Source organism: Electrophorus electricus, chromosome 1, assembly GCF_041902795.1.
Source record: "Electrophorus electricus isolate QZ-2024a chromosome 1, ASM4190279v1, whole genome shotgun sequence".
NCBI lineage: Eukaryota > Metazoa > Chordata > Actinopteri > Gymnotiformes > Gymnotidae > Electrophorus > Electrophorus electricus.
The window spans coordinates 5634844-5656468 of NC_137497.1; the positions used below are offsets into that span (position 1 = coordinate 5634844).

A 21625-nucleotide genomic window follows, 5' to 3' on the forward strand; every position below is an offset into this window, starting at 1 on the left:
TATAGACAAATTAACTGCCTATACACAACACAGAAGCCAGGATCAGTAATACTAGCGACCAAGAAGATCAAAGCTCCAGATACTGACAGATGCGTACATTATGGTAGCTTTCGTCCATATTTGACTATTTGCCTTGTGTTAGCATTAAACTGACACCTTTGGTTTGTTTTCAGTTTGGTCTGATTCATGTTGCACACATTTAAGCATAGCTGAAAGGAAGGCTGTTTGTTGAAGAGTGAAAAGGAAATAGAGCTGAAAGCACAGGCCTACTAGCAAAAATCTGATATTCATTGGTTAGAAACCAATGTCAATGACTCAGGCAGACACCAGTACCAGTACAAACCAACACAAGTAGTGAAGTTGTAATAAAGAAAAACATAGGAACAATGACAACAATTATTTTTATTTCCTCTTTATTATTTATATATTTGCTATGAATTAAATATTTTATAAATACACAAAAGTTATGACAGTTTTTATATATTGTATAAGCCACACCTCCAACAATATAAAGAAAGTCACATTTCCTCTTCATGCCTGATAACAGGCATGGTGTGTATATTGGTTCTGATTCTCCTTTGCCATGGCGCTGGTATGTAATATTAATCTCATTTACATTACTAAATATAGGGAGTAAAAATTGTTTTGAAGAAGTCATCTAGATGAAGATGATTTTTCAGGTGTCCAGGGTAAAAACTGAATGTCATCCTCAGACAGTTTGTGTTTTTCATTTTGTGCTGCTTTCTTGATTACAGGTTTGCTCCCAGTGACTCTGGGCTATGTAGACACTTTAAAATTGGTGGCAGAATCTGGTGATGATGTCACACTATGGTGCCAGCATAACCTGATGGAACTAACTTACATATACTGGTTCAAGCACACAAATCATTCTGTGCCAGGTTGTGTTGCATGCCATTTGTATATTAAATATTCTGAATTAAGACCCTGTTCTGAATCAAGCACCTTTGTTAATCAAAGTAAACGAATCGTGATGACTGTAAACTCCCAGAACATCTCTCTGACAATAACTGCAGTGAATCACATTGATTCAGGACTATATTACTGTGGCATTCAGCAGAACATTGACATTTCGTTCAGCAGCGCAACGTATTTACAAGTGACAGGTGATTTTCAGTGCAAAAGAATCATGTTACATTACTCACGTTACAAAAACTAGATGATTTGATTATTTTATTTTATTTCTTTTATTTTATTTGATGGTATTATGACATGTTCTTTATTATATTCAAGTGACTATATTTTTTTTCAAAGCAAAATGAAATGCCTTCCATGAGTAGTCCTGAAGATATCTCTTATTCTTCTGCTGATCAGATCCTGTTTTTCTTATTATACTGCAGACCATGTAGATCATCCTCTCTTCAGTTTGCTGTTTTCATTCTACTGTTTAAAATGGAAATGTGACTCAACTGCAAGATTTAGATCAACTGCATTGTATTGTCACATGTACAGATTCTTTAAATCTCTTCTTCAGCTCCCTACGTTTCAGATGTCTTCTTCATGCTGATGGTGGTGTTTGCTGCTGTGATTGTGGTTCTTATCAGTGTTGTTCTAATCATGCTGAAGAAGAAAAAACAAATCAGAGGTTCATTCATTCATTCATATATATAGATGACTGAACTGTATATATAATACAGCTAACTGAGTTATTTTGTCTGTTTCCTACAGTGGCTGGCTCTAAAGTAAAACAAGACAAAGAGGTAATTCTATTATTCTTAAATTTATAGAAACAGCTACACACAATCAAATAATTAAGCAAATATATGATTTTAGCTCTAGTGTTTTAATATTAAAATAACACAGTTCCTATAGTTATTTATATTATTAAATAACTAAATGTATTTTCATATTAAGTACACAGTGCTAATTAATTCTTTTACAGGTTTTAGTGTAACTAATATTTTTATTACATCTTGACTTCATACAGGAGCAGGATCCTAAATCAGTGAACTACGCTGCTCTACAGTTCTCTGATCACAAAACCCAGAGTGTAGCAGGACATGGTGAAGTGGTGGATCCTCGGGTTGTATATTCTTCAGTACGACACCAGTAAAGTATTGTACACAGAACAAAGTTGTACATCATGCCTTCACTGTTTAGATTTACTTCATGATTCTAGGAGATTAAATCCATAAGAGGTAACACATTAATTGACCTCACCTTCAACCTCAGTTTTATATTTAATAGTAATCAAACATCATGTAGTTATACTTTGTACATATTAAATATACATAGTTGCTCTTTTTTATTTTTGTTTTTATTTGTGTGTGCAAGTATAAAAACATACTTTCTTGTGTGTGTGTGTGTGTGTGTGTGTGTGTGTGTGTGTACTGTATATGCGTGTTATGTTTATTATTGAGATGATATAATTTATAGTGTTGACTGATGTGTATATAAATGTGTTCCAAACACAAGGCTTCACTTGTTTTGATTTGATATTTGAAAAGATTAAATGTGTGATTTGATTCTTTTTTTATTGAAGTATACTCTGGTCTTTTGAGGCAATCTTCTGTTGTAATAAATGATATGAAAACCCTTTATATCCCTTGTACATACCAAGCGATATGTATGACTTAAATATAGTCATAATTATTGACTACCATTGACTACCTCTATTCACACTGCAATGGCACCAGGGTTTTTTGTTTATTAAGCTCGGACAATGTAACAGTATAAGTTATTCGCCTCTCTTAAAATATTTTTATTTTAACTGAAAGTACTTGAAAACTTCTATCTTGACTTGAAATGCAGGTGAAATAAGCAACAGCAAATAAATCCTCATCTATTTATGGCAGACTAAATAGTTAATAGAAGAGAAAGATGAAAGCTTTGTCCTTTAACAACAAGAGGGATTAATGTAAACACTGAGATAACTGAAGATAGTGTGACTAGAGTCTTACATGAAATATTATGCTTGGTTACATCATCTTCATATTGCTGAATCATTAGATGTGAGAACTACTTTAAATGTCCACTTCACAAGGTTCATAAACCAACCAAGCTACTGTTAGTTACCTTCTAACCAAGTCCCTGTTAACTAAACTTACACTATAGGCATTAATACAGCTAGATAAACTAGATTGCCATACCTGAAGTACTATGCTGCAACAAAAAGTGCAATAAAACAATTACAAAATATTTTAAAAATGCTAATAAACTGTATTACTTTCCACAAATACTATAATTTTCAAAACACAAGCAATGTTTTGAATGTTAAGTAATTAAATTTCGAAACGATACAATTACTTATTATAACTTCAATTCTTACCCATGGTCTGATCTCTCTCTCTCTCTCTCTCTCTCTCTCTCTCTCTCTCTCTCTCTCTCTCTCTATCTGGTTGGTGTGTGATATTGAAATGTGACCTCTGGCAATATTTTTTCCACTTGCGGGTGAACTAAAAATAGAACAGAAGTTCTCACATTTTTGTGGTCAACATGCTTCAGTGCACATTTCATACTACTGAAAAAACATGCCCAATACAAGTCTGTAAATCATGCAGTGTATTGAACTGAAAGGTTGGACAGACGATTCAGTTTTCAGCTAATGTAAAGGTTGGAAACAAAGTCCAACTATGTCAGACCTTTTTACAATCTTGTAAGTGACAATACAGTATATGTTAGTCAAAAACAAGTGTGCAATTTTTGGAAAAATAATTAAAAACAATTTTAATACATCAGTTGGTTAAGGAATCATTTCATAATTATCTGTATTACTGTATCTTACAACATTCCAGATAATGTACAAAGTGAATTTGCCTTCATTTAACATCAACTACAGTAATTTAGCTGTTCCTGCAAGATGTGATGAAGGATTTGGGAGTACCTGTGATCCACAAGTAAGTGATGAGAGATCTATGCATTCTTAGTACTGAAATATACAGACCAGGAGCAGAATAGTAAATAATTTTATGTCATTACATATATCCTCATATATAAAATGTTTAGATCTTTACTGACATCTGAAAACATGTAATCACTGGAAAACTGCAAAGATAATGTAACACTGAAGAACTCACACAGCAAACAAAAAACCAGGAAGAGAAAAAACAGATAACACTGATAAGAATTACAGACAGGAACATTATAGCAAGTCTACACAAAAGGTTGATATTCAGTGTCAATCAAAGAAGGATGGGTTTCTGTTTTAAGGAGTAAATGTTCCCAAGGTTTTTTCCTTACACCATATGCTTTTATCTCTTTAGAGGTTTAAACCTGGATTTATGTAAAGCTGCTTGAAGATAATATCTGGTGTAAAAGTACTGTATAAACTCAATTGAATAATTTGAAAATTAAACTGATCTTTTGGTTGGAGTTTGGTATTTACAGTATTTGATTACAAAAATTATAAACAGGTGTGGTCAGAAATTTACATTTACATTTATATATATGGCATTTGGCAAACACTCTTATCCAAAGTGACTTACAAATTGCTTTGTCATTTACTCATAGAATGAATCCTAGCCAGTACAGTAGGTTAGAGTTCAAGATACCATTGAACTAGAATTCTGTTGAAATACAGGGATCAATGCTGATGCCTAGAAGTGCAAAATACATAAGCTCTATCTCAGATAACAATATGTGCAATAAACAAGCACTAGTTTGTTAGTCAACAAAGGAGCGGTCAACATAAACAATACCCTACAATAAGTATTATTTTCAGTTAGTCAACGTCGGGTCAGTGGTCATTTAAATATTCTACACATAGATGGGTCTGTATTTGAAGACTGCAAGGGATTCTGCTGTCCAGACACCAAGAGGAAGTTTGTTCCACTATTTAGGAGCCAGGACAGAGAACAGTCATGAGACTTGAAGCATGGTATTTCAAGCTGAGCTGTACTTGAGGTTCAAAGTACTGGAGGTACGGATCAGGCTTTGACTATTGACATTATGTATGGAGAGGCTGGTCCATTCTTGGCTTTGTAGGCAAGCATCAAGGTTTTAAATCTGATGCGTGCAGCTACTGGAAGCCAATCAATGGAGCACAGCAGTGGAGTGACATGACTGAAGATCAGAAGATTGAAGACCAGTTGTGCTGCTGCATTCTGGACATGTTGTAGAGGTCTGATTTCTCTTAGAGGAAGACCTGCAAGAATTGCAGTAGTCTTAGCTTTTTAGATGACAATAGACAGCATAAGCACCTGGGTAGTTTCCTGGAAGATAAAGGGCTGAATTCATTTGTATGTTATAAAGGAGAAATCTGCAAGATCTTGGGAGGGTCTTCTTTATTCATAAACAAATCAGGATTATCTTCTAAAAATGACGACTCTGTGATAAGGAAGCAACAGAATCACCAACACTAAAATTAAAGGAACTGTAAGAATGAAGTATCTGGATATGCTCTGCATTTTCAGAACATTTCATTTTGTCCTCCCACTATTAATCTGATTACCATTCATCACTATATGCCATTTTCAGAACATTTCATGTTGTCCTCCCACCATTAATCTGATTACCATTCATCACTATATGCAATTTTCAGAACATTTCATGTTGTCCTCAGACCATTAATCTGATTACCATTCATCACTATATGCCATTTTCAGAACATTTCATGTTGTCCTCCAACCATTAATCTGATTACCATTCATCCCCATATGCCATTTTCAGATATTGGGTTTTACCTTTATTTCCTCCATACTGTAAACTCACATGCATAATATTAGGCTGTTTAATATTTGGTGTAGTACGAGGCTTATAAAGAGCAGATCTCCAAATTTGACATTTACAAAACATTAATATTTTCATTATTTCAAAGAAAAGTGACAGTTTACTGTCTAACACAGAAACTTGTATATATACACAGCATAAGACGTAAATATCTCATGCCATTAGAGGTCCATTAGAGCTTCGTGTAGGAATGTGCTTATTCTTTTCACTCCAGCAACCACAACATCGTGAGCTTTTCTCAGGGCTCATCATGTAGGCACCTCCCTTCATCTCTGTTTCATTGAATTAAGCCCACAACACCCCCAGAAGGCTCAACAGTGAGGTCTCGTGTCCCAGCCCCACTCCCCTTCAAGCTCACTTTAATTCAAGCCATGCCTCTTGAACACCCTTCCACTAGAAAACAAAAACATAAAATCCATGATGGCCTTCCCAGTGACTAAGGCCATACCCAACCCCACTGGCATTGTAAATGCATGCTCAGTGCTGCCAGTTCCATATGTATTTTGTCTATTAAATCAGCAAACATTCTCCAACACAAATCCATCCTGGCCTCCGTAGTGACTAAAGCTGGCACCATCAGTGCCTGTTCCATGCCACTGGTTCCATTTGGATCTACCACTTTACCCAATGACACAACAACCTTAACCACTCCACCTTTGTGGTGCATTATCCCAACAAGTCTGGCCTTTTCTTATCCACCACCACTGACTAGCCCTTTCAGCTACTTATGATAACTCCTTCACAGCTTCTCTTAATTTACAGCCTCTAAGGCTGAACTGCACAATCATTGATGTGACAGACATTCCTACAAATACTTTGACACCTCTCTCTACTGATCTTATAAGCACCTGCAACATGTGTTCTGTCACCTCAGCCACCAAGTCTGTATACTTCAGCTTTTTCCTGTCAAAGGCTTCATCTACTTCTGTGATGTTACTTAAGTGACCACCAAACAACACGAACAGCTTGAAAGTCTCATTCCTTAGCATTCCTTAGCTTTATCAGTTGCTCTACTGATTTTCTAGTGATATGATTCCATTTACTGATCTATGAACACTCATTTAACCAGTACAAGACATTTTATAGTTCACTTAAAATTACTCCATAGCATGAATGTTATTTGATTATTGCTCTCTGGCTTAGTGTTTGGAAATGGTGACTTCTGCTGTGCTTGTAGTAGTGATGCAGTGGTTTACTATTGTCTTCAAACTTAAATCAGTTGAAATTATGTTCATCTTGTGAACATTAGTTTATGGTCTGTAGTGAGATTGTATGGATTCATCTGTATATGTTATTTTGATGAATCAGAATGCCAAAAATTCCATTAAATAATTACCATTTTAAGATCAAACACAAAAATGTAATTTTAGCTGTAGTGTTTTATGCATTTGTACCCAGAGAACTGTGTTATTAAAACAGATCTGTGTGCATGTGAGCATATCTGTTTATCTGTGCACAGACAGTTTATCTTTAGATGAACAGCACACAAACACTTTAAACCTCATCAAAGGCTGTGACTGTGTCCTTAGCCATTCTAGCCATTCGGCTCTTTTACACACTGTGGTCTGAATATTTTCCAACCTCAGCATGGACCCCCCTGTTTTTTTGCACACACTTTGCATCAAACCCTCTCGATCACTGTTCTCACTAGATATGGCTTTCACTTCCACAAGCAAGTATTTACTGATCACAAAAGTTCACTTTAGGAGATCTGTTAAAACAAGCCTTCAGATTACATGCAGAGTGTCTGTTGGTAAAATAGGGTCAGTTTTTAGCCATCAGTTTTTAACAGAAAGCTCCTTTGTTGAAACACTAAGGTTACATTAATATTACAAGATTGAAGAGACTCAAGTCAGATTTTCCGCCTAAATGTGACATGCATCTGATTTCTGGTAGGGCTTGTGGAGGCAAAAACTGCGCATGTGGGGCTTCAGAAGAACTTTGCTTACACAGTTTATGAAGGACCTCTATCCTAAACAATAGGCTGGTGTCCTTCTGGACTGAGGTCACCATTGGTATTGTCTTATTTAGGGTCTAGGTTGCTAGTCAGTTCTACACATCAAAGAATGTTGTGCATTCATGTTACAAATGTTTTTATCGGAGTGTGAGCCATATGCTAATCCCATGTGACCTTCAGATTCAACCTGTATTTGTTTGTCAACGACTAGTAGAAAAGGTCAGAAAGAGAAGCTTTAGTAGTGTTTGTCTTTACCACGTTTAATGATGCTGGCTGACAGCAGTGACACTGAAGACCTGTGACCACATGATGCAAGATGGCAAGGGAGTTTATATACAGGAACTTATGTAATACTGTATGAATGTATGCTGACTTCCATTTTTCCTGTATTATCTATTTATTTATGTGTTGCAGAATACATACACAGATTTTGCACTGAAATTATTTCAGTTTATGAATTTTCATTTAATGCATAAGCCACACCTCCAACTATATAAAGCACAGTTTGATACAAGAGTTACATTTCCTCTTCATGTCTGATAGCAGGAATGATTTGTATATCAGGTCTGATTCTCCTGTTCAATGGCATTGGTAAGCAAAACTAATCTAATTTAAATTATTAAAAAGAGAGATTAATATTTGTTGTTTTGAAGATGACAAAGCAAACAATTTAAATTACAATAGAGTGTTTAAAGTTAAAACTGAGTGTTTTATATACTGTTCCCATAAGATCTTTTGTGCTTATTTTCATTTTGTATTTTTTGGATTACAGTTTTGCTCCCAGTGACTGTCGGCTCTTCAAACACTTTAATATTGGTGGCAGAACCTGGTGATGATGTCACAATTTGGTACCAGTGTGAACAAACCAGAGCAACTTACGTATATTGGTTTAAGCACACAGACAGTTCTGTGCCACATCGTGTTGCATGCCAGTTGTATACAAAATCTTCCACATCAATGCCTTGTTCTTTTTTTAAACAAAGTAACCAAATGGGGATGTCTGTAAACTCCCAGAACACGTCTCTTACAATAACTGCAGTTAATTACACTGATTCAGGACTGTATTACTGTGGCATTCAGTGGAGCAACCTCATTTCCTTCAGCAACGCAACATATTTACATGTGACAGGTGATTTTCAGTGTAAAAGAATCACATTACATTATTCATTAACGAACACTTATATGGCATGATTGATTAAAACGATTGTATTATGATGTTCTTTATTAAATTTAATCAGTAAACAATTTTTTTTCAGAGCAAAATGAAAGACTATTCAAGAGCACTGAAGAAGGTATGCTATCTTATTCTACTGCTGATAAGATTCTATTTTTGCTTATTATGCAGCAATAATTGGCATCAGACCATCCTCTCATTTTGGTTTTATTCTGCTGTGGATGACCTGTAAGAATGAGCTCAACTGCATTGTGTGTCACATATACAGATTTAAAAATAACTTCTTTCTTTAAATCTCTTCTCCAATTCACTGCCTTTCAGATGTCTACTTCATGCTGACGGTGGTGTTTGGTGGTGTGATTGTGATTCTCATCAGTGTTCTTCTAGTCATGTTGAAGAGGAGAGAACGATACCAAGACGGTATTGCTGATACTGCTGTTTAAAACTGATCCATTATGATTTTAGGCATGTTCAAAAATACAGCTCAGAACAAAAACTAAAAACTTCATCAGTATGTTATATTGTTAATGTTATATTAATAATAGAGTAAAGTTCTTTTGATTGATTCTTACAGAAACTGACTGCAAAGTACAACAAGAGAAAGAGGTAATTATGAAAATACATGATGTTTGAAACCCACATATATATGGAAAGAAAGAAAAATAAAGAACACCTTTATTTAGGACAAGATTTACTTAACATGTTATTAAATTTCTCCAAGAGCAGTCCAACTAATTGTGATCAAATTAGATGGAACAGTAGCTCTTTGGAACAGTAGCTCTTTTACAAATAAGGAATCATAAAATATATAAAGAATCGGATCTTAAAATAAATTTCATGACTATAATAATACAGTGAATTTGGATATTAGTATTGACTAAAGGAATACACCATTGATAAAAGAATTGATCATCTAGTTGTAGTTTTTTGTACTATTGCAGGAGCAAGATTCTAAATATGCTGCTCTACAGTTTTCTGATAAGAAAATCAAGAAATCAGGGAGACACACTGAAGTGGTGGACACTAAGGTTGTATATTCTTCAGTAAGACACTAGCAGTGTACTGTGATAGAACAAAGTTATACATCATTCCTTCATTGTTTAGAACAGCTTTACATAGTTAATTATTTAAACCAACAATAGCCATAAGTGGCAATGATCTCTGCCATATTTTTAATATCTGTAATCTCTAGTTTTGACAAACACAACCAGAGAAAAGCGTTCGTGTCATCAAACACAAAAGCATCAGAGACTATTTGAAGGTCTGCATTTGAGCAGTTAATGTGATGTATCACAAACTGGATTCATTCGGAAGGTTAATGTGACCAGTGCAAGAATGGAGAGTTTGTTACTTATATTCATGGTAATTTGCTGTTCATAGTGTAGAATAATAGTGTGTGTGTGTATATATATATATATATATATATATATATATATATATATATATATATATATATATATATATATATATATATATATATACTTTTTTTATTTATTTATTTATTTTTAATTAATTTATTTTTTTGCATGTATTATAGGACAGCATGTGTTCACTCTATAACTAAATAAAACCCTTAAAGCAGGGGGGTAAATTATACATACTAAAAATGTGCGTGTGTGTCTACATGCATGTTTTTATGTGAGCTAAATTACTGACATATGATGTTGTTATGGTGACTCATACGCATATAAATGTGTTCCAAACAGAAAAGGCCCAGTTGGATTTGTTGTGATGTAAATTTAATGAAATAAGTATTTGGAATCATCAATTCTTTTTAATTAAAGTGTATTCTTCAGACTGATCTTTTGGTTCAATCTTCTTTTTAAGTAAATCATATGAAAAGGCTTTATATTATGTGAAAACAACATGAGTTACTTCATATCTACTGACTCATCACACTTGCTGAAGTGTTAAGAAGTTAGATCTGATTTCTGTGTTCATATTAACAGAAAATTTTGAAGCCAAGATACCGTAAGTTAATTTCTCTTCACAATGTAAATAATCTGGAATTTAATCATAAATCTGTGATTATTCAAAAAAAGTATTTATTCACCTTTGTAAAAAAAAAAAATTCAAAATTGAATGTTACTTGAAACATGTAGTGACTTAACTTCTAAACATGTCCTTACATTAATAAAATTAACTTTAAAAAATTGCATTGCTCAGTATATCTGGTGGAGGAGACAGTAGTGATTGTTCTAAAAGTGATTGTTCTAAAGCCCTTTTGTTGCTGTTTGAGGCAGAATAAATACAGACGTAATCAAACAGACAAATGGAAAGCTTGGTCTTCTACAAAAAAGAGGAACAACAAGAATTATCAGGTGATTTTTTTACTCAGTCATCTTCATATTTCATTTTTCATATCAACATATTTCAGTCCATTACTTTTGATATAACATCATATTTGAAACAAAGAGTGTTGGCAACATGTGTGGGTGACTTCAGTACATCATGGTCTTTGTGGTCTCCTATGAGACTATGACCTCCAGCTATTTTCACACACTGCTTGCTGCATGACAAACACCCAAACACCAATTTTCCTACTTACACTCTTCACTTCCCTTTCCATAATCACATATGTCAACTTTACAGGTTTACTGTTTAATGCACATTTACTGAGAGAGCCATTTTCTGCAGTTATTTTAATACATTTGTTGTAAATGATATTTACTGATTTCAAGTTCGAGTTCAAGCTCAAATTTGGTTTATTTGTCACATACATAGTCATACACAGTATAACTCGCAGTGAAATGGTTGAGTGCTCTGTCCAAACTGAGGAAAAAGAAAAACAGATGTGTATAGTGAAATATATATTCTATATGTATATACAAAAATATATTAAGTGTATGTACAATATATGTATATTGTGTTTATATACACAATGTACAATGTATATATGGATATTTATATATGTACACAATATACAGAATGTACAGTCCCATCTTGCAATTGACATATTTACAGTTATATGTTACATGCTGGTAATTGAACATATCACAGTTATGTTACATGGTGGTGGTGGTCCCCACAGTTTATCAGTTTCCCTGATTCAGGGCCCGAATGGCCTGTGGGAAGAAGCTCCTCTTCAGTCTCTCTGTCTTGGTCTTCAGGGAGCGAAAGCGCTTCCCTGACCTCAACAGAGAGAAGAGCCTATTGTTGGGAAGGGTGGGGTCCTTTACAATCCTTCTGGCCTTGGTTTGGCACCGCTTGTAGTAGGTGGTCTGCAGGTCAGGAAGTTCCGAGTGAGTGATGCGCTCTGCTGAACGCACTACCCTTTGGAGTGCTTGTCTGTCCTGCTTGGTGCTATTTCCAAACCAGACTGTGATATTCCCCGTGAGGATGCTCTCGATAGTGCAGGTGTAGAAGTTCCGCAGTACCTTGGAGGGCAGTCTGAAGTCCCTTATGCGTCTGAGGTGGTAAAGACACTGACGAGCCTTCTTTGCCAGGGAGTTGGTATGGCGGGACCAGGACAGGCCCTGCGAGATATGAACACCAAGGTACTTGAAACTATCTACTCTCTCCACCGTGGTTCCACTGATCCTCACAGGTTGGTAGTGCCGCTTCTTCTTCTTCTTGCTGCAATCCACGATCAGCTCCTTTGTCTTGCTGAAGATTAGGAGGAGATTATTTTCCTGGCACCAGTTTTCCAGGTGTTTAATCTCCTCCAGGTAGGCCCTCTCATCGTTGTCCGAGATCAGGCCCATGACAACGGTGTCGTGAAAATGATGGTGGAGCTGGAAGTGGCTGTGCAGTCGTAGGTGTACAGTGAGTAGAGCAGGGGGCTTAGGACACAACCCTGATTTGTTTTGTACATTAATTTATTGCATTACATTCTGCTATTAATGAAACGATAATGCCACAGAAATCGTTTATCAGTGTTACATCTACAGGAATGACATTTGCTATCATTTTCTCTCATGAATATGTGGGTCTAGAGTCACTAGTTTAGTTCCATTATGAACATTATGAGAATTTATTCAGATAAAAAGTGAAACAATAAATGTATTAAATGTATCTAAATAAAAATGAAAGAATGGATGTACAAGTAATTGTCACTTTCATGTTCAAAACATTTATGTGTAACGTGTGTGGCCCAAGTGGAACAATGAGTGGGAGGCGAGCAATCCATGACATTATGTAAATTATGTACACTACTAACTCTCATTATAACTTCCTTTCTTACCCCTGCACTGATCTGTGTATAAACCAGGTTGGTGGTTAATATTCAAATGTGGCCTCTGGCAACATTTTTTCAGCTTGCGACTGAACTCTGTGGTTAAAATACACCAGAGCTCATTTTGCACAACTGAAGAAAAGACAAAAATAAGTGTGTAAATGACACAGTGTGACCTTCTCAGCATGCAGCTGAAGAACAGAAGGGAAGCTTTCATATCTCTGTGGTCAACAAACTTCAGCATGCATCTCACACTACTGAAAGAAAATGTCATATACAAGTATATAAATAACACAGTGTATAGATCTGAAAGATTTGACAGGCATTTCAGGTTTTAGCAGATGTAAAGGCAGAAAACAGAGACCAACTATGTCAGGCCTTTTATAAGATTTTGTAACTGACAATATATATTAGACAAACAGAAGTGTACAATTTTTGAAAGTAAAATTGTGTTTAAATGATAGTGTGTTTATAACTGAAAGGTTGGACGGACATGTCAGGTTTAACATGCTTTTTCAAGTTCGGTTTATTCGTCACATACATAGTCATACACAGTACAACACGCAGTGAAATGGTGGAGAGTGCTCTGTCCAAACTGAGGAAGAGAACCAGGGGTGCATAGAGAAAAAAATATATATATATACAGATAAATATATATATTCTATGTATGTACAAAAATATATTAACAATGTATGTACAATATATGTATATTATGATTATATACACAATGTACAATGTATATGGTTGAGTATATATGTACACAATCTACAGAATGTACAGATCCATTTTGTATAATACCATATCTACAGTTGTTGTAACAGGTTAATTGAGTATAAATCTAAATCTATATATACAGATGTACAGATATACAGTCATGTTACGTGGTGGTGGTGGTGGTCCCCACAGTTTATCAGTTTCCCTGATTCAGGGCCCGAATGGCCTGTGGGAAGAAGCTCCTCTTCAGCCTCTCTGTCTTGGCCTTCAGGGAGCGGAAGCGCCTCCCTGACCTCAACAGAGAGAAGAGTCTATTGTTGGGATGGGTGGGGTCCTTCACAATTTTCCTGGCCTTGGTTTGGCACCGCTTGTAGTAGGTGGTCTGCAGGTCAGGAAGTTCCGAGTGAGTGATGCGCTCTGCTGAACGCACTACCCTTTGGAGTGCTTGTCTGTCCTGCTTGGTGCTATTTCCAAACCAGACTGTGATATTCCCCGTGAGGATGCTCTCGATAGTGCAGGTGTAGAAGTTCCGCAGTACCTTGGAGGGCAGTCTGAAGTCCCTTAGGCGTCTGAGGTGGTAAAGACGCTGACGAGCCTTCTTTGCCAGGGAGCTGGTATGGCAGGACCAGGACAGGTCCTGCGAGATGTGAACACCAAGGTACCTGAAACTATCTACTAGTGCCGCTCCTGCTTCTTGCTGCAATCCACGATCAGCTCCTTTGTCTTACTGACGTTTAGAAGGAAATTATTTTCCTGGCACCAGTTTTCCAGGTGTTTAATCTCCTCCAGGTAGGCCCTCTCGTCGTTGTCCGAGATCAGACCCACGACAACGGTGTCGTCAGCAAACTTGACAATGATGTTAATGATAGTGTGCTAATGCTCTCTGAATGCACAGTACAATGAAACAAACATAAAAGACAAACAAACATAAAAGATAATGTCTCACAATGAACTAGTAACTACTTTCACTTCCCTGCTGTGTGTACAAACAAGTTTAGTAGCAAAAAATCATTATATTTGAAAATATTTTACAGGTTTTAACATCAGCCTTAAAATGTCACATTTGTTGGTGAAATATAACAATATATGTGTTACAAAAACACATTTTGTATGTATATGTGGATTTTGTTTTCTTTGACAGGATCTGAATGTTTTTAGACTCATAAGTGTTTTGTTTTATTAGCAGGAAATGTTACCTTCAACAGAAGTAATGCAGAAATAAACAAATGCTGCATTGGCCCGCCATCTAGTGGAAAGCCTGTGACACAACACCTGATTCAGCACCTCAGTTTTATATTAAGTCCTTCTGAGCTGAATGAGGTGTGTTAGTAAGCACTAGGGAGAGGACCAGCAGAGGGCCACCAGAGGGATAAATGATGTGAATTTCCATTTTTGTCCTCCTGCCTATTTAAGAGCAGTTCAAACACTCCTGGTTGCTTGTTCTTTTTCCAGCTGACTGGCAGGTATTTCAGGTATAGATGTTATTTTTCAGGCCGAAAGTGTGGACTATATCCAGTATATCTATAACATTGCAGCAACATAATGCCTAAGGGTGAGGATGGATAGAGTCCTGGAGCTGAACAGTTCAACTCCTTTCATTCACATGAAGAGAATCCTGAAGCTACCAATATGAAAATAAATACACAACCACCTTGCGAGACACTAACAGAACTCTTCAAATAAATCACCTCTGGAAGTGATCCATGTTGCTTCCTGTTTGGAGAATGTGGCTGGTCTTCCCAGAGCTGGAGATGGAAGCAAAACAACTCAAAGGGCAGCGAAGCCACTGGGACTTTAATGCTCTACCCAGAAACCTGGGACCAGCTCATGTAGGAGTTCCATGACTGATGGATTTTAAGTCCTCCAGAGCCACAGTGGAAGGCCGATGTCTCTTCCACCAATGTACTATGATGCTGGACATAACCTCTATAGGAGAAGTTTCTTGATATCCCTTTAAATACTGTCCTAACTTACTCTTAGATAGGCATCAAACTGGGAAGGCCTCTTAGAGCCCAGGAAAACGCAGCAGTCAGTGTGGAATTAAACTTCATTTACTGATTGATGGCAGAGCATCCAGACAGAATGCAACGCTTCTCCTGGTGCGGTCTGACATTTCTTAAATTGTAATGCTCACAACTGAGTATATAGTAGTGTAGTTTAATATGTTTGTACACTGCTAGATTGAGATTTAGGCCAGATTGAATGCATTTGTTATCATAAATACATATACACATGTGTACTGTTCAGTGTTATTTTTCTCTTTGCATATCTTAGCTTCTTTTAGCTTGTGTCAGAGGACGTACCTGCCATTGTACAGCACACCTGGAGCTGAGAGGGTTAAGGGCCTTGCTCAGGATCCCAAAAGGGGCTGCATGGCAGAGCCAGGATTCAAACCCACAACATTCTGATGGTGGTCTAAAATCCTATCCACCACACCCCTCAAGGTCCTAATGCACCCCTAAGATGACATTATGTCACTGTCACGGTAGGCCGGTCGTATGCAGCAAGAGGGACACGCCCACTCCTGCTCAGGACCTCACTACACACCTGATCCGCTCACAACCACCTGATTATTAACCCATTGCGCTGTTCCTTGTTTTCCACTTTTATTTAAGCCCACAGATACCTGAAGTCGGTGCTGCGCATTAGCGGACTATAGAGCGACTACCGAGTGCCACAGAAATGCTGACTTCTGTTTGCATCTATTTTTCCTTTTTTCCTTCTTGCTTTTTTATTGACATCCACAATAAAGACTACTTCACTGAAACCTCGCCTCTCGCTCCTTCTGTGCCATCGACATCACAGTGACGTACGCTGATATGGTCCATAAACAAACAAGATAAATAATGGTTAACTACTACATTCTAAATATACTCTGAATAAACCACTGCATTTAGTACAAACTAGCCTCCTCAATAACTGATAACTGACTGAAACAGCAGAAACAAACTTAAAGGAACTGTAAGAATTAAAAGAAGTACCGCACTGAAACATATTTCCACCATTAATATGATTACCATTCACCACCACACTACATTTTCAGTGCTTCACATTTCTTTTGAAGTTTGTCTCTGTAAGTTAACTGGCAGCCTGACCCTCTCCAGCTGGAGTTAGAGCTGTTAGAATTACCACAGTCTGACCCTCTGCAGCTGGGGTTAGACCTGTGTGTATACTCTCTACAGGTGAGATAGTTAAGGTTTTGTATATAGTAAACAAAGATTTAATGCAGAAATATTCAAATACAGACTTGGCACACCATCTAGTAGTGACCTTTGCTGCAACATCTGATTCAGCACCTCAACTATATATGCAGTACCTCATAGGCAGAATGAGGTGTGATAGAAAGCACTTGGCTTAGTAACCCTGAGAGTGGTGGTTCAAAGCCTGCCTTGCTCTACATGGTTTTCTAGTTGTGCAAGTTTACCAAATAGCTCTCCTGGGCCTGTTAGTGTTAAGTCCAATTTGGCCTTGTGAGTTTTGACTTTTGTTCAGCTGTTTTTTCCAGTTTCCTACCCAGATAACAAATGAGTGATGGCCCGTTTTTTGACCCACACGTACTACTTTCATCTAGTCAACATGCCAATGTGGAATGATGGCAACAATTTTGTCTGAATCCGGGTGCTGAAATTCAGCCACAACTTAATCCAAATTAAACTATAACACAGGATACATGTTATTTCATCTCACTATGGACTCCACAATGTATTTGTCTGTGATGACAAACCATTTGACAAATTGTTCGTGACATCACACGGTAGCTTGTTAGATGTATTCATAAATGTTTTAGTCTTTTTGAGTCTTTATACTTTTGCCAATACATATTATAGATGTTTTAGAATAATGCACAAGTTTTTAGCAGACGGAAAGTTTCAGTATACATACAGCATACATCTATGCACATTTATAAATATGCTTAGAAAGTGGGTTTTTTAATTCTTTTATTTTACCACTTACATATGATGTGTACCGGTGCCTCTGCCATCTGTATTGCTAACCCCATTATTTAAGTTTTTTGTATTTGTCATGTCTTCTGTTGTCACTCCCCCTGCTCCGCTGAACACTCCCGTCACTCCTCAGCCTCCGTCTATCTTCCTGTGTCCAGGTAGTCTCTTCCTCATCACACCTGTGACCAGGTAGTCTCTCCTTCATTTCTCCTGTGCCTCGATCCCTTCCATGATTCCTCCATATATATGTTCCTCCCGTTGCCTGTCTTCCATATTGATTGTTGTCTTCAAGCAGCTGTTCATGTTCATCGTTATTATTTTCAGTTTCATTAAACGTATTTTTGTTTCTGGACTCACGCCTGCACCCTGCCCCTTTATTGCTCCCACATGCCACTTGCTGTCTAAATAAACATCACTGAGCAATTTATAATGGTGGTCCGTTATATATTATTTGAATATATTACCTGAAAGTTGTTTCTTCAAGAATTTTCTTACTATGCTAATCAATAAACAATGATAACATTGTTAGTTTTAGGATGTTAAATGCTTTACTCCACTTATTGAGGGAAAGAAAATGTCCAACATCTAAAAATACAACATTGTGGAGGTAAATTTTACAAACATGTCTGCACATCTTTTAGCCTTGGTTTCACTCTGAGTTGACCCAGAAACTTTGCATATATTTGCAGAAACAGAATAAAGAAGTTGGGCTGTGCACTGGAAAGGTCTTAAAAAGGAAGTGAGTCTGGAGTGATGTCAATAATAAAAATGCGGGGTGATGTTTACAGTAGACACAGACCATTAAACAATGTCTGTTTAAAAAGTACAAGTTATATATTTTTTGTTTATGTCAAAAAGAGGCACTCAGGTTATGCAGTAAAGGCCTTGAAGCAAATGCTGTAAAATATTCCATTCAAGCTTATCACATGAGCATAGATATCATGAGCTGTGTGTTATAGAGTATTATGGTATACAGTATTATGAGGTGCATGGTATACAGTATTATGAACTGTATGGTATACAGTATTATGAACTGTGTGGTATACATTATTATGAGGTGTAGGGTATACAGTATTATGAACTGTGTGGTATGCAGTATTATGAACTGTGTGGTATACAGTATTATGAACTGTGTGGTATACATTATTATGAGGTGTAGGGTATACAGTATTATGAACTGTGTGGTATACATTATTATGAGGTGTAGGGTATATAGTATTATGAGCTGTGTGGTATACATTATTATGAACTGTGTGGTATACAGTATTATGAACTGTGTGGTATACATTATTATGAGGTGTAGGGTATACAGTATTATGAACTGTGTGGTATACAGTATTATGAACTGTGTGGTATACATTATTATGAGGTGTAGGATATACAGTATTATGAGCTGTGTGGTATACATTATTATGAGGTGTAGGGTATATAGTAATATGAGCTGTGTGGTATACATTATTATGAGGTGTAGGGTATTCAGTATTATGAGCTCTGTGGTATACAGTATTATGAACTGTGTGGTATACAGTATTATGAGATGTATATTATACAGTGTTATGATCTGTATTATGAGCTGTCTGGTATACAGTATTAAGAGGTGTATGGTATACAGTAAGAGGTGTGTGATATACAGTATTAGGGTGTGTGTGGTATATTGATAAATTTCTGCCATTAACCAGGTTGATGTTTTTGTTACTCCTTCACAGTATCCCAAGATGAGGATCCCATAATGAAAGACACTGTTGGTAAAAATTATCTTTTGCTATCCTCTCATCAAGCCTACATGTCTTTAGTGGTTCTGCTTGATCTGAGTGCAGCACCAGGAACAACTGAGAAAACATGTAAAACTCAATCAGTACCTGAGTGAACTTATTTCCTGTTCTGAACCATCACACCCTTGTAGATCATATGGTGCTGGTTATTGGTTAGTACCTTGAATGCTGAAAGTTAAAGCAGGGGAAGAACATTTTCACACAAATCTCTGCAGCTTTGCAATAAGATTCCAGACATTGTTCAGAACTCAGACACAGTCTTTGTTCATATGTCCAGGTTGAAAATCTATTTGTTTACTCAAGCTGTTGGAAATTTGTTCTCAGGTTAGAATAATGGTGCAGATCTTGGGGTTCATGGGTAAGTTGGAGATCTTGATATCTTGGTTAGTTATTTCATTAATCTTATAAGGTACTATTGTTCATTTAAAGCAAATTGTTAAAATGAAAAATCAGCTTTATTTGTAATGTATTTACTGTCCAGTGTTGACCAGAGGAAGACGTTTCACATTCTGAGCCAGTTTTAATTAAGATTTTGAAATTTGACATGAGGCTCCAGTTTACCCAAGATGTTGTCAAAACCTTAGCTGTCTTCACAGAATTGAGTCCTGCTTTCCACATTGGATTGGAGAGCTGCTCTCAGTTTCTGCCAGAAGGCCTGGGTGCCCTGCTGTGATTTGGGCCAGCTGAGATAGGTGTGTTTCTTGATTAGTCTTCTCATCCTGTTGTATGGAGACAACTGATATGTTGGAATATTCCCCAGGAACACCAGGGTGAGGACATTATTTTTCTCATCAAAGAGTCTGAAACTTGCCACCTGGATCTCTCTGGAACATCACTCACTCTCCAGGTAGTCACACAGATGGTCTTGTGGCTGTGATCACACAGATGGTCTTGTGGCTGCCATAGATGCCATCCACAATGTTATCTATGATGGGTTTTCCTGGTTGGAAGTCCCCGTGGTGCAGAGACAACCTCCAGCCCTGCTCTCCTTCTAGCTGAGGTAACAGCTCTCTCATAACCCACAATTCATCATGGGTGTTGTAGGAAATAAAAGCATCATACTGTAAGCCCTGGAGCTTTTGCGTTCTCTGTTGCCTTTTGTCATAAACAAATGAAAGTTAAAGATAGTAGCCATAAACAACCTGCCATTTCAAGAAGTGATAGAGGAATGAACTGAGCAGGGTCAGAAGCACTGCAAATGCAGTGGAACCAAAACATAAAAATCCCACATCAACAGTGCACAAGTTTATATCAAGATCCATTTGATCAGCATTTAAAACTTGTGTTTCATTGTTGGTGATTGCCCAATTAATAAACCAGGCATTGTCACATTCACATGAAAAATCATTTACTTGCAAATGCAAAATGGATAAATTTGAGAGTGATTTAATTATAGTCTCATTAATCAAATTTATTGAATTTCTTCTAACCATCAAGCTTTGTAATTTGCTAAGTCTTGCTTAAATGAGAAAATCCAGTGTTTGTATCTTTACTTGAATCATCATGAGACTGCTGAGTTTCTTAACTGGTATAAATATTTCTGGAGACAGTGATTTTAAGTCATTTTTTGCTGAGGTCCAGTCGCCACAAGTATGGTGTATAAATAAAAGTGTCAGGATATATAGTGTTAATGCTTAGATTTCCAGCAAAAATTATCTTTAATGATTTCAGTCCTTCCAGAAAGTTTAAAGGAAGATTTCTCATTCCTCCATTACCCTGGCTAAAAATCTTTAAAGCATATAAGGACTCCATATATTTAAATGGTGGTTGCCTGAGTCTGTTCTGTTTTGCATATGCTATGTAATTGTTGTTTAAGATCAGTGTCTTCAGATTTTTGAGACCTGAGAAGACTGATGATCTTATTGAAGTATGAGTGATCTTGTTTGATTGCAGGTCCAGGTGAATCAGATTCTGTAAACTTTTAAATGCTCCTGACTTTATATTTTCTATTTGGTTATCTTGCAAAAGCAAACATTGGAGTGAATGTGTAGAGCAGCAGTAGGTTCCCAATGTGTTGTGGGCATGAGGGAGGAATGATGTTGGGTTGATTAAAGGGGTAGCACCAGTAAAAATCACACCCAAGGCCCAAGCAACGTCAGTATGCCCTGAAACCAGAAGCCATAGAAGGCATTAAACCAGTGTTCAAAGACCTCCTGGATGCAGGAGTGATAGTGCCATGCCCGGATTCACCTGTATGAACACCAA

At 36.8% G+C, this 21625-nt stretch overlaps 3 protein-coding genes and 1 pseudogene across 3 annotated transcripts in view; 2 read left to right on the top strand and 2 right to left on the bottom strand.

The window, feature by feature from the left end:
• Positions 1 to 21625, bottom strand: part of LOC145656918 (uncharacterized) — a 234143-nt gene that overhangs the window by 161096 nt on the left and 51422 nt on the right. The window lies entirely within an intron of this gene.
• On the top strand, positions 550 to 2524 carry LOC118241379 (uncharacterized). Its single transcript, XM_081696502.1, has 4 exons — positions 550 to 592; positions 1493 to 1603; positions 1687 to 1718; positions 1946 to 2524. Exons 1-4 carry the CDS (start codon positions 550 to 552, stop codon positions 2069 to 2071), a joined length of 312 nt encoding a protein of 103 aa, XP_081552628.1. The 3' UTR covers positions 2072 to 2524.
• Positions 8183 to 10201, top strand: LOC118241380 (uncharacterized). Its single transcript, XM_035526264.2, has 6 exons — positions 8183 to 8233; positions 8415 to 8771; positions 8899 to 8934; positions 9138 to 9236; positions 9391 to 9422; positions 9758 to 10201. The coding sequence occupies exons 1-6, from the start codon at positions 8191 to 8193 to the stop codon at positions 9869 to 9871; spliced, it is 681 nt and encodes a 226-aa protein (XP_035382157.2). The 5' UTR covers positions 8183 to 8190; the 3' UTR covers positions 9872 to 10201.
• On the bottom strand, positions 20001 to 21124 carry LOC113591079 (toll-like receptor 13; annotated as a pseudogene).